At 40.9% G+C, this 13742-nt stretch overlaps 1 protein-coding gene across 1 annotated transcript in view; it reads left to right on the plus strand.

Moving 5' to 3' along the window:
• The window catches only part of LOC132143602 (multiple PDZ domain protein-like), a 49690-nt gene that overhangs the window by 15991 nt on the left and 19957 nt on the right, over nucleotides 1–13742 (plus strand). The window contains exons 13-18 of the mRNA XM_059553974.1: nucleotides 1087–1166; nucleotides 1368–1514; nucleotides 1929–2108; nucleotides 2853–3005; nucleotides 3203–3412; nucleotides 5539–5619. Of these exons, the coding sequence (XP_059409957.1) occupies nucleotides 1087–1166; nucleotides 1368–1514; nucleotides 1929–2108; nucleotides 2853–3005; nucleotides 3203–3412; nucleotides 5539–5619 (851 nt within the window). The remainder of the gene's footprint in view (nucleotides 1–1086; nucleotides 1167–1367; nucleotides 1515–1928; nucleotides 2109–2852; nucleotides 3006–3202; nucleotides 3413–5538; nucleotides 5620–13742) is intronic.

The following is a 13742-nucleotide window of genomic DNA, read 5'->3' on the forward strand; positions in this document are numbered from 1 at the left end:
TTGTCATGTTCAAGAAACCAATTTGAAATGATTCGAGCTTTGTGACATGGTGCATTATCCTGCTGGAAGTAGCCATCAAAGGATGGGTACATGGTGGACATAAAGGGATGGACATGGTCAGAAACAATGCTCAGGTAGGCCGTGGCATTTAAACGATGCCCAATTGGCACTAAGGGGCCTAAAGTGTGCCAAGAAAACATCCCCCACACCATCACACCACCACCACCAGCCTGCACAGTGGTAACAAGGCATGATGGATCCATGTTATCATTCTGTTTACGCCAAATTCTGACTCTACCATCTGAATGTCTCAACAGAAATCGAGACTCATCAGACCAGGCAACATTTTTCCAGTCTTCAACTGTCCAATTTTGGTGAGCTCGTGCAAATTGTAGCCTCTTTTTCCTATTTGTAGTGGAGATAAGTGGTACCCGGTGGGGTCTTCTGCTGTTGTAGCCCATCCGCCTCCAGGTTGTGCGTGTTGTGGCTTCACAAATACTTTGTTGCATACCTCGGTTGTGACGAGTGGTTAATTTAGTCAAAGTTGCTCTTCTATCAGCTTGAATCAGTCGGCCCATTCACCTCTGACCTCTAGCATCAACAAGGCATTTTCGCCCACAGGACTGCCGCATACTGGATGTTTTTCCCTTTTCACACCATTCTTTGTAAACCCTAGAAATGGTTGTGCATGAAAATCCCAGTAACTGAGCAGATTGTGAAATACTCAGACCGGCCCGTCTGGCACCAACATCCATGCCACGCTCAAAATTGCTTCAATCACCATTCTTTCCCATTCTGACATTCAGTTTGGAGTTCAGGAGATTGTCTTGACCAGGACCACACCCCTAAATGCATTGAAGCAACTGCCATGGGATTGGTTGATTAGATAATTGCATTAATGAGAAATTGAACAGGTGTTCCTAATAATCCTTTAGGTGAGTGTAAATAAAGTGTGAAAAACAAATCTTGACTCTATCACGATTTAACTGACACAATGAAAACATACATTGTCTTTTGTAGTCTATTCTCCTCAGTCATGTTGTCATTTATTTATTAGCTGTGTGATGCTTGCAAATTTTGTTTTAGTTTGCAAACTGTCTGATGAAGAGGAGGAAATATTGAAGGAGAAGTGGCAAAGCAAACTGGGTCCTCAATATGAAGTCATGGTGCGTCTCATCTGTATTCTCTCCTGTTTAGCTGACAGTTAATTTCCTTGGCTGAGATTTCTGAGTGTGTGTCAGCATATGTTTATGTTCAGTATGTGTCTCTTTATTTGCTTGTTTAAGATGTATGTGCATGTCCACTGTATATTTGTATGATATATATGCTTATACATTTATATTTACATTGTTTGTGTCTGTGTACAGGTGTTACAGGTACAGAAGTTCACTGAGAGCAGCGGTCTTGGTGTGAGTTTGGATACCAAGGAAGGTCATCACTATATCTGCTTCATACTGCCAGAGGGTCCGATTGGACAGACAGGAATCATACAGCCTGGAGATGAGCTGCTAGAGGTTTACTTTATATTATAATTGTCAACATAGTCATGTAGAATATCTCACATTACACATACAAACACTACTATAACATTTATTTACCTAAAAATGCTAATGGAAATGATGTTTTATCATAGCTTGACTATAATATATAGTCAAACAAGCATTACACACAGATAATACTGTTGTTTATAGATTACGCTGTTGTAATCCCTTATCATAAAGCCTGCGAACACATGCATGCATTAATAACTGAAAGCACTCATCTTTCTTTCTGCATTCTGTTTTCTATGCATGGCACTTTATTCAGTGCTGACTGCACATGAATATCAATCATGACAGCTGCTTAAAATAGCCCTTCCTGTCAGTAGAAAGGCCCAGAGGATCATTTCAGCAGAAGGAGTGAATGTGATGTGTTTGTTCTGTCTGTAGGTGAACAGGTTCTCTCTGATTGGTGAGACACATAAGGAAGTTGTGAGCTTGCTGAGGGAACTTCCTCTGAATGTTTGTGTGGTTTGCAGTCGTCTCATCCTACCCACAGTCGGAGAGGAAGATGATGATGATGATGTACAACTCACGCTCAAAGAGCTACTAGCAGAATTTAATGAAAAGGTTTCCTGTGTCTGTGCATCATGATTTTTAAAGGAAAAGTTTAAATGTTTGTGCATTGCACCTCCCTTGTGAAATTTAATTTAAATGTGAATACATTTATTGCAAATAACATGCAGGAAAATATAACATTCAGTTAGCACTGAAGTATATTATTTGCATTAGAAATATTGTTTATTAAAACTATGCTAAATTGGACTTCTTTTTGACAAAGGGTATTAACTCACCTACACTAACTGACATGACCCTTTTTCTTTCTATTTAACACAAAGGGACAACAATTATAAACATGTACTTATCAGTCTCTTATGAGCAATTATACAGTGAAGCTCCAAAAATAACAAAGGGAATTTTTTTTTGAAGTAGCATAAAAAGGTACTGACTGTGGAATGCCTTGGATGAGGATAAGAATAAGAGTGTTTGGTTACACTTTATTTTAAGGTGTCCTTGTTACAGTGTAATTATACATTTAAGTACCGAGTAATATTAATTAACTACGTGTATTTTCTATATGGTTAAGGTTAGGATTAGAGTTTGGCTTAGGGTTACTTGCATGCAATTATGCATAATTTATTATTACTATGATAGTAAATACTGTAACGTGTAACTAAAGTGTTACAGATAATTCCCAATTAACATTATAATAAAATGAAGTATACAAAATAGAAAATCAATTAAATTAAACAAATTAACACTGCTATCCTTTTTCAAAATAATATTGACTTGTCCACTTTTTCTCTATAACAGAAGTCATTTGGGGGTCTCTTTGCACGCAGAGAGGATGAATGGAAGACAGAGGCTCCCGTGCTATCCCATCAGGCCATGTGGGAGAATGAGATTCAAGTCTATGAGCTGCAGAAAGGCGATTCTGGCCTGGGATTCAGTATACTGGACTACCAGGTGTGTGTGTGTGTGTGTGTTTGTGTGTGTACCAATACTAAAACAAGAAGGGAGCAGCAGAGTATGGACTCCACATCAGCTGGTTTAGGAAGTCCCAGTTGGTTTGAAATCCTTCTGCAACATGGCAGCAGTGTCTCCTAAATTATTACTATTCTTCTCTTTCTCTCTTGCTCTGTAACTTTCTGAAACTCTCTCAGGACCCCATGAACCCAGGTCGTACTGTGATATTGATCCGCTCTCTTGTAGCAGGCGGCTTGGCAGAGAGAGATGGCCGCTTGTTGCCAGGCGATCGGTTGATGTTTGCGAACGGGACTGACTTGAGCCACGCGGGTCTGGCTCAGGCCGTTCATGTCCTGAAGAGCACTGCTTTGGGCACTGTACGAATTGGAGTCACTAAACCCTTACTGGTAAATTTCACCATTCACTTCACAATTATCACCATTCACCAGATAGACAGCAACAATTACAACTTGGACCATTGTTAGAGAAATCTAGTATCCAAGATATTGTATGTCAATGAAGGTTCTTAGTCATCTAGGTCTTTAAGAATGTCAGGCAAGCTTAATTTAGAGAATTCCATGTGCACAACTTGTACACTTGTACCATGACATGTAATTTGCAGTATGATATGCATATCCATCAATTATCAGTAAATGGCTGCTTTGATTACTCAAGTATATTAAATTATAGTTTCTTCAACTGCAGGCATTTTAATGTCAGATGGGTTTTATTATTCTTATTTAACTTTACCTTCATCATGTATTGTTGCCATTTTTCAAATGCCTTTTATCCAGATTTTCATACAAATCCATCAATACAATGATTTATGTTATTGATTTTTTTAATCATTTTAGATATCTTTTTAAAACAATGATCACAATAAGTGAAATACACTATGTGAAACAGTATAGTATAGAAATTCATGTATTCAAGTATTTAAATTATTTATTTTTTTACACAAAATATGTCTGTCCCTCATTTGTGGAGTCATGACCATCACAGCCTACAATTTCAGAATAATATATTTTATAATAAGAATAGTTTTATAAAAAAGTGAAATAACATATACTGTAATAGTAAGTTAGTATACTTTTACAAACTTTTTTTTAAGTCATTGTATTTGTATGTGAAGACAGACAAGTTACATATTCTTACTTGATATCAAAATATTTGTATTCATTATTGTTTATGGCTTCATTTTATTACTGCAAAAATATTTAATTTTAGTAAAAAAATTTAATTATTTTTTTAATTTAAATGTATTTACATATATATATATATATATATATATATATATATATATGTGTGTGTGTATAAGTAATTGTATGTATTTAGAATGTATGCCCAGTTCTGTTATGTAAACTAGATGGTGCAAGCTGATGGGTTGTTAACACAGCTTGATGATATTCACAGCTTTAAACTGCTGGGCATAAGCTGATTGGTTCATGTTGGGAACGCAGCCAGTGAGCTTGCTGCTTTACATTTAGATGGCTGGTTATCATTCACTAGAGCAGCTCGCAGTGCGATTTCAGAGTTCCTCTGAAACCCTCCACCTTCCCCAGCTCCACCGTATAGATCTGCTAATGTTATTATGTATGCTATTTGTGCACCAGCAGTCTTAAATACTGACAACGTATGTATCGGCGTAAGTATTGGCAGTTGCAAGTTTATGTACTTGCTTTGCAGCAGCAGCAATAATCTACAAAGACAGCAATAAGCAGCAGCTATTCAGCAGCAGCGTAGAAGATCTATTCCTCCAAGAACCAATACATTAATGTTGTCATAGTCATTACCATGCTAAAATCTTCAGATAGTTGTCATGATAGAAATACAGTTACATGCTAGCTATGAAATTCACCTCAACAAGACAATTGATTTAAGTAATCATTTCCATCATCACCTCCATCATAGCTGATATTTGGCAGATATCAATTTTGTTAATTTTTCAGGAAAATAAAAACAAAAATTACAGAATTTTCCTACAATGCATGTGTATGCACTGCTGAACATTGATAGCAGACAGTAAAAATAGTGTAAGTTAGTTTAGTTTGAAAAAATTCAAGATGTTCATAGCACACTATGCACTGAACATTTTCTTATGTGTTTAGAATGATATCTAATTGCGTTGCATCTGTCATCTTGTATATTCCAAGTTACTTTAATGTTTTTGACCTTATCTATGGGTGTTATTTTAGCATATTATTATTATTGGAATTCCACTTTAGTCTGATGGTGGTCTTTGTTGTGAGCTGGGTCTCAGGAACTGTGGCTCATGAGTCTCTGGTTACTGGAATCTTTCAATAATTGATGTCTCTTGAATTCTAACACCAGCCTCCTAAAACAAGTGGTGCATTTGTGGTTATGTGTCCCACGACTCTGAAATTAGGTTTATTTAGTGCTGGGAACTTTCTTTCTTTTTCTTTGCAAAAGTTAAGAGTCTGATGAGTGCATATGTTATTGTGTGCAGATAGGAGTGTAAGGAGTGGGACAAGATTTCTGAATAGGAGATTTAATAAAGCTTTGTCATTGACAGGAAAATGACACTCAGGACACAGGAGCTGATGTAACCGGCAACTGTCACTCAGAACATAACAACCAGCACAGCACTTTGCAGGTACAGTAGGCTATATATTGTTATACCTGCTCTAATACTAATGTGATCTGTTTTGTAAAAGTACTGTGGTGTTAACATCTGAGCTACATGAAGCAACTTCATTTCACTGACTCTTGACATCTGTTTTTCAAGCGATAGATAGCGACTCGATAGATTAATTGGTGGTTGGTTGTTTACAGCAAATTGTAATGTTTAGGCTCACTGCTTCTAAATTAATTTTTGTGGGTTCCTACAGCAGTTGATTTTGTAAACAGTGGTTGTGTTGAGCTAGTTGCACTCAAGCAGTTAGTTGGCAAAAGAGAAAGTGTTTTTGTTTTTTTTCCACTGACCTAATTCAGTGTAGTCATTCTAGCTGTCAGGGTTTAAATGTTAAGGATATTTGTTGACAGGATTTGCGTGACATCATCTCTTATTCACATGAGGGTTTTTGGTTTACTCCAGAGCACAAGTGTCTAATGTATTAATTCGTTTGGATGGCTTGTTGAGAACACATTTAAACGTTTTGTTATTGACAGTATTGTTGTGTATTATTAACTTTTTTTGGAGCAGTGAACAAATTGTATTTAGCATTTCATTTATTTTGCAGAATAAAAAAAAATCTGATTATTTATCTGCATGTTTCTTGCATATTGGTGACAAACACTGCAGACTATTCCACTTATGCGTCACCACATGGAAATCTGGAGGGGATAAAATGTAGATAAACTAAAATATCTTTAGAATATGTGTAATAGTTAAAGGCAGGGTAGGTAATACATGTATAAACAACTTTCTTCCAAATTTGTTTAAACTTTCTATATATATCAATGCATAATTAAAATGTAAGTACTCTGATAAAAAGAGTATAAAAATCGAGTGACTCTAGACCGTTTAATCTGTATTAAACACAGCTCATTATTTCCATTTCGGGACGAAACATAGGATTGGCTTAGGCGACTGTCACTCTCTCGCAACCATGGCAACCACCCTTTTGCCACACATGACCTGCCCACTTGCGCGTGCACGTTTGATTTGAGGAATTCAACAGGCACGGATCCTAGGAATACCAAAACAATGGCAGAGAAACAGCAAGCAAAATTCACAGTACCAGCCTATGCAGTTAGTGAAGGCAAACCAGGCGAAAAAAGGAAGACAGTAACAGTACAAGAAAAGGCAATGAACAAAAAGTCTTTGGATAAACAAAGAAATAAAACGCGAGTTAATGTCGGCGTGGCTTTCCAGCGATGGCGAGAACTGAGGGAACTCAAGGGGCTGAAAAGTGACTCCTTGATGGCTTTATTTCTGCTGGACAGGTAAATCTTTCTTTTTGTATTTTGATCATACATATTTTTTTCATGAAGCATGTGTCATTAGCACACGTAGCTGCGTAATATAGCTAACATAACATTACTTAGCTAGCCGTAGTAGAGGCTTTGGAAGGAGCCCAGAAGGGAGGGGGTGGAGTGAATGGAAATAATGAGCTGTCTTTAAAACAGTCGTGAGAGGTCTACAGTCACTCGATTTTTATACTTTCTTTTTCAGAGTACTTACATTTTAATTATGTATTGATATATAAATAAAGTTTAAACAAATTTGGAAAAAAAGTTTTTTATACATTTTTTTTTACCTACCCTGCCTTTAATACAATAAAATATCAAAATTCTTGGGAACATTCACAATAACTTTCAGAAGGTAACATAATGCTTTTATGAGATTTGTTAATCTGGGCCCGAATAGTTAAGATTCTATGCTTCGATAGAAGGAGCATGATTTGACTACCAATCTCACAGTCGAATATTCACGGTGTGTTATGATCATGCCATTTTGGCTGGCGTGTTTCTGCACATTGTTGCATGAAAAACGTGTCCACAAAAGTTAGTTCAGAGCCGCATAGACACATTTGTGCATTTGGGGCATTTTGTGCAGATATGAGCCTATAAGTCGTAATATTAACGTTATGTTGTATAAATATTGAAGCATATTCTATATGAGATAAATGATGAGTTAAACTACTTGTCATCTTCAATGCATGCAGCTCAAAGCAGAATTGCAAAACATTAATAACTACTCTCATATAGGCCTACATAATGTTATAACGAGAGCATTATTGTAACAAATCGTGGACGTTTAATGTTAACTATCATTTAATCAAAACGTAAAACATTATTTACCCCGTTTGTATCTGCAAGGCATCCGTTACGCATTTTACCTGTGTGTTAATGTCTTTATGAATGTTGAATGACTGACTCGACCCTTGGTAATGTTTTTTGCCCCGCCCCCAAAACATATGATTCGACTATCAGTCGAATATCTGCAAGATTCGAAAATACAGATTAAATGAAAATCTTTAGTCGTGGACACCCCTAAAATAAACCTATATATTTTTTACATTTTAATTTGTATAAATACATTTTTAATGAACAAACATGAATTACAAATGAACAGTAGTATATTTATAGAACAACATTACCCTAGATTAATAAAGGCTGTAAAAAAAACTGTTTTTAATTGTTATTTCATGAAACCTACATCATTAACTAATGTTAATGGATGTAATCTTTTTGTATTTTGTTATCATATTCTGACCATTTATCTTCTACTAATGTACACTACCACTCAAAAGTTTGGTGGTCAGTAATTGTTATTAAAAAAAAAATTTTTACTTTATATTTAAAAAAATATATAATAATCTTTTCAATCTGCAAGCATGCATTAAAATCAAATCAAAATTTACAGAAAAGATGTTTATAATGTTACAGAATATTTCTATTGGAAACAAATACTGCTCCTTCTATTCATCAAAGATTCCTGGGGAAAAAGTATCACAGTGTGACTATTGGGGCGGGGCTGAGAGCCTTGAGAACAGAGCGAGGCCGGTGAAGTGATTGGAGGAAGGGTCCAGGTAAAGGGCGGAGACCGGAGGCCGCACGCGCTCCCCTGTCCGGTCCGGAGCATCATGCTCATTGGCCGTGGCGCTTGCAGGGGATGGACGGCCCGGCATCCTGGCCCGTCGGCCGTGTAAACGGGTGCAGTTTTCGTCCGATCCTGGGTTTCGGCACCAGTGTAACAGTAAACAAAAACTTCATAATCACGGGAAGAAGGAGGCGGGAACCGGCGGACATTCTAATCAAAACTTTAATACCAAAATAAACACAAAACAGTGCGACAGCCCCTCCCCAACGACTGCCACGCACAAACAAAAAAAAAGCACAAAATAAAGCCCAGGCCTGGTCCTCTCTCGTCCTTCACTGTCGTCGCTCCTCTTTTGTATCCTTCCGATCTCCTCTGTGGGATGCGAGACCGGCGAGTGGAGCAGGTGTCGCTCATTTCCCACTCAATCACTCCACCAGCCTTGCTCTGTTCCCACGGCTCTCGGCCCCGCCCCACTCGTCACACACAGTTTCCTCAAAAATATTTAAGAAATACAACTGTTCAGCATTTATAATAATAAGAAATGTTTCCTGAGCTATGACTTATGTTATGACTGCTTAAAATCCAGTTTTCTGTTTGATCACTCATTTACTAATTTATTACATTTTTAAGCAATAATATCTGTTCCTCTTCAGGAACTTGAGCTGCGTCAAAAATGCTTTGGGAACGCGTCTGCATGACCACGCTCTGAATCAAATGTGAAATCAGTCCAATGGAATGGCGAAACGTCACGTATGGTGTGACGTAGAGACCAGAAAGTGCATCTGAAACAAGCCGCGTTAGCTTGTGTGTTTTCAGCAAGCACTCTGTGTGAAACGTCAGTCTTATTTTCTGTTGTTTGTGAAACAGTTTACAATCACCTCTATATGACGAGCTAATAGGACAGCCCTTTTTATTGTGTGTTCTTCTCTGCCCATGCTAAACATTACGGGTGTGAATGCACGCGATCGTTATGGTGTTGTAGTTTTTTGTTGGAGCAGAGCACGCACAGTCAGCTCTCTGTCCTGCTGTTGCTGAGGGACAGTGGCAATTGGGATCTCGGGGATCACATATGAATCTAGCACTCTCTCTCGAGGTTCGTAAGCCCGTGCTGCGGTCTCTTTCCTCTTTGAGTGAGAGCGCTGTGCTGCAGCTATCTTCCTCCGAGGAGGTTGATGATGTTAGCAATGATGTATATGAGATTGAGGACTCGGCATGTAAATCTTTTGCATATGAAAAGCGTACTGTATTTTAGATTTGCTCTTTTCTCCTTGCCCTTGCTGTAATTAGAGGTAGAGGTGCACGCGATTTATGTGTGGTTTGTTTTGGAGCGGAATAAATATAATATAATTTGGGACATAAAATGCCGCACGCATATAATTTACATATTACGTCACCAATACAAACCAACCTGATTTATAATATTATAGCCTAAATATTATGATATCTAATCTATTACATTCATTGAAATAAATAAATAATTCTACTCCCCATAAATAATGCACCTGATGCTGTCGGGAGCTAACCAATTATGTGAGATTCAGCTCGAAAGGAGTAATAGCACAAAGAAGTTGCGATTGTAAAGCCTGTGTTATACTTTCCGGATGAGCAATCCGAATGCAGACACGGCCAGCGCGGACGCAGACTTCAATTTATACTTCTGAATGCGCAGGCTGATGGTTCGCTCTGCAACAAACATGTTAACAAACAATTGCCCAGAATTATTGCACATCACTGTCTTTATATTCATTTATTGACGGATTGCACAGGTTCGATTGGCAATGGGCTTCTTCACACTGCCTGCACATGTGCAATTGTGCTTTTGAAGCCTACTGACCACGCGCACCTGTCCACGCGGTCGTCTGCTCAGAGCCTCGGCACACACTCTCCGATGACGATTTTTACGTCATGCCTACCTAGCGGTCCATAGCGGACGCAGAAAGTATAAGGAGGCTTTAAGATGCAGTCTGTAAGACGCGCACAGGAGCATGACTTGACGCGCGACATTGCAGAAAATGTGCGTTCACAAATGTAGCCTATGTTGATCCAAATATGGAAAGCACTTTCGAATTTAATAATATGAGGTTCTCTCCAGAGATGTTTTGCCACATTTCTTCAATTAAGGATTGCTACGTAGTATATGGTGTTATTTGCCTGAACTTCTTCGTGAGTTGCGGGGCAAACTGAAAATCCAGCACTTCTCCTTCACTACTGATACTGCGACTATTCTTGTTTGTACATGTACATTCGCTGGCATTTTTCACATTTCTTTTTTTCTCCCTTAAAAACTAATTTGTCCATTCTGATGTGCAATTTTACCTTAACTAATGGCTGTTGATGACTATTTGGCCATCAAGGTGGTCCCTCCTCAAGACAGAGTCTGGGTTCTACAGGCAGTACTTCATCGTTCCCAAGCAGGAAGTTCCTCAGGCTTGCTTCAGGGGGCAAAGCTTACCAGTATCGGGTTATTTCTATTGGTCTGGCACTCTCACTCTCACCCCGCACTTTCACCAAGTGTGTGGATGCTGCTCTGGCTGCTTTTCAACTACAGCGCCTCTGCATACTAAATAATAAAAATGATTGGTTGATATTTGCTCAGTCCGAGTGGTTGGGAGCTCAGTATCAAGATGTTTTCCTTTCCCATATGAAAGTACTGGGTTCAAACTGAATCTGAAACTGAACGTGGTGTGGGATTCGACCACAATGCAGGCATGTCTGTCTCCTGCTCGGATTGAGTCCATCCTCACAGCAGTCACTCACTGTCAAACAGTTCCAGTGATACCTTTTGGCCAGCTGTACATGAGACCCTTGCAGTGGTGGCTCAGGACCAAATGGTTCTCCCCGTGGGGCAACCCACTTTACATGGTCAAGGTCATGCGGCGATGCTTATGTGCCTTAGACATGTGGAGGAAACCTTGATTCCTGTCACAAGGACCAGTGCTGTCCCTCACGGGCTGGGGAGCGTTCATGAGTGGCCACTCCACCCAGGGTCTATAGGGAAGTCACCATCTCATGTGGCACATGAATAGCCTGGAGATGTTTGGCCGTGTTTCAAGCTCTGAAACACTTTCTCCTGGACCTGAGAAGCAGTCAATATGGGAACAGACATCCTGTCGAGCCAGGGGCCCAGGCTCGGGGAATGGAGGCTCCACCCTGAGGTGGTGGAGCAGATTTAAAAGAAGTTCGAAAGCAAGCCCAGGTGGACTTGTTTGTGTCTCGAGAGACCTCACTTTGTCCCCTCTGGTTCTCCCTCTCATATCCACTTGGACTGGATGCTATGGTACAGATGTAGCTGAGGCTGAGTCTGTATGCATTTCTCCCGATTGCTCTGCTCCAGGGAGTTCTGGAAAAAGTTCGCCATGTGTGTCTCCTAAGTTAGTAGCTCCATACTAGCCTTGCCAGACATGGTTCGCGGACCTGATAGGGTGTGCCATCTCTGGCTGTGTCTGGTCAATATGAGGGACGTTGACAAAGTTTGGTTCATTAATGCCCCTGTGTCCCAAACCAGTCTCTTCAATGATGTGGTCGAGAGCCTGGCCCAGCAGCTCTCAGCTGCACAGAAGCAGACTGAGGCACACAACCTGCCCTAGCAGCCAGCTAGTGCCTCCACCCATCCGCCAGCCACAGTGCCCCAGTCTGCTTGTCATTGAGAGCAGCCCCCTGCGCCCTTCCCCGCTCTTGCGCTGCATCCGCTGCAGCCTCCAGCAAGTGGTGCCATGGATCTGGGCATAGGCAGGCCACCCCACCCGTCCTGGCCCCCGTCAAACCTGGCGGTGAGCTGAAGAACAAGAGGCTCCCTGGGACGGGGAGAAGGCTGCTCTTTGGAGGTTGGTGATGGGGGATGGTGATGGCACCTCTCCCTCCCCCAGAGGAGGGCCGGGTGGAGAATCTGGAAAATCTTGACGAGGGAGCGGGGTCCCAGGAGGGCACAGGGAGTCGCAGATGACCCAACACCGGACCTCACTCATCTTCCTCTTTCGCCAGATGGCAGCAGGAGGTGGTTTGAAAGCTTCAATAAAGACCCTACTCACGTATCCTTTGCCAACCTGTGGAACCAGGTAAACAACAGTGAAGGCAGTCGATGCTCCTGTCTTGCATGTGGAGATCACAGTCCTACTGGTGAAGGATGTGATAGAGCCGGTCCCTCCAGCTGATATGAGGATGGGGTTTTTCAGTCCTTATTTCATTGTACTCAAGAAAGGCAATGGGTTAAGATCAGTCTTAGACCTGTGTGTCTTTAACCGAGCCCTTCACTGGTTACCATTCAAGCTGTTGACACAGAAATGCATCATCAAGAGCATCTGTCCCAGGCGATCAACCTGAAGGACGCATACTTTCATGTGTCAATCCTTCCGCAACCATTTCTTTTGCAGTTTGCAGGACAAGCATACCAGTACAAGATCCTGCCCTTTGAGCTGTCCCTGTCTCCCCATGTTTTCACGAAAGTCACGGAAGGGGCTATTGTTCCCCTCAGAGAGCAGGGTGTTTGCATCCTCGATTATCTTGACGATTGGCTTATACTAGCACAGTCTTGAGATCAGTTGTGCGAACACAACGATCTGGTGCTTTGGCATCTCAGCCTGTTGGGTCTTTGGGTCAACTGGGAAAAGATCAAACTCTCCCAGATGCAGAGGATCTCTTTTCTTGGTATGGAGTTGGATTCGGTCAAACAGACAGCATGCCTCACAGAGGAACGTGGGCAGTTGGTTCTGACCTGCTTGAATTAGTTCAAGGGCAGGACTGTAGTCCCACTGAAACAGGTCTAGGGCAGCTGCAGTGGCACTTACACTGGTAGGGCTTTTGCATATGAGACCGTTTCAACACTGGCTTCATGGCCGAGTCCCGAGGGGGGCGTGGCAGCACAGTTACACTGGCCTGGCGCCAAACCTTCACCCCGTGGTCAGATTTTACATTCCTCTGGGCAGGAGTGCCCTTCGAACAGATCTCCAGGCAAACCGTGGTTTACACGGATGCCTCCACCTGAGGGCCATGTAAAACAGGAATGCAGTGTCAGGGATTTGGATGGGCCCCTATCTGCACTGGCATATCAATTGCCTACAGTTGTTAGCAGTGCGCCTTCTCTTGAACCATCTCAAAGGGTGTTTATGAGGCAAGCACGTGCTGGTCCGAATGGACAAAACAATGAACATTGCTTACATTAACCTACAAGATGGTCTGCGCTCCCATCGCATGTCGCAACTTGCCCGCCATCACTTCCTTTGGAGTCGGAAGGT

Source organism: Carassius carassius, chromosome 7, assembly GCF_963082965.1.
Source record: "Carassius carassius chromosome 7, fCarCar2.1, whole genome shotgun sequence".
Lineage (NCBI taxonomy): Eukaryota > Metazoa > Chordata > Actinopteri > Cypriniformes > Cyprinidae > Carassius > Carassius carassius.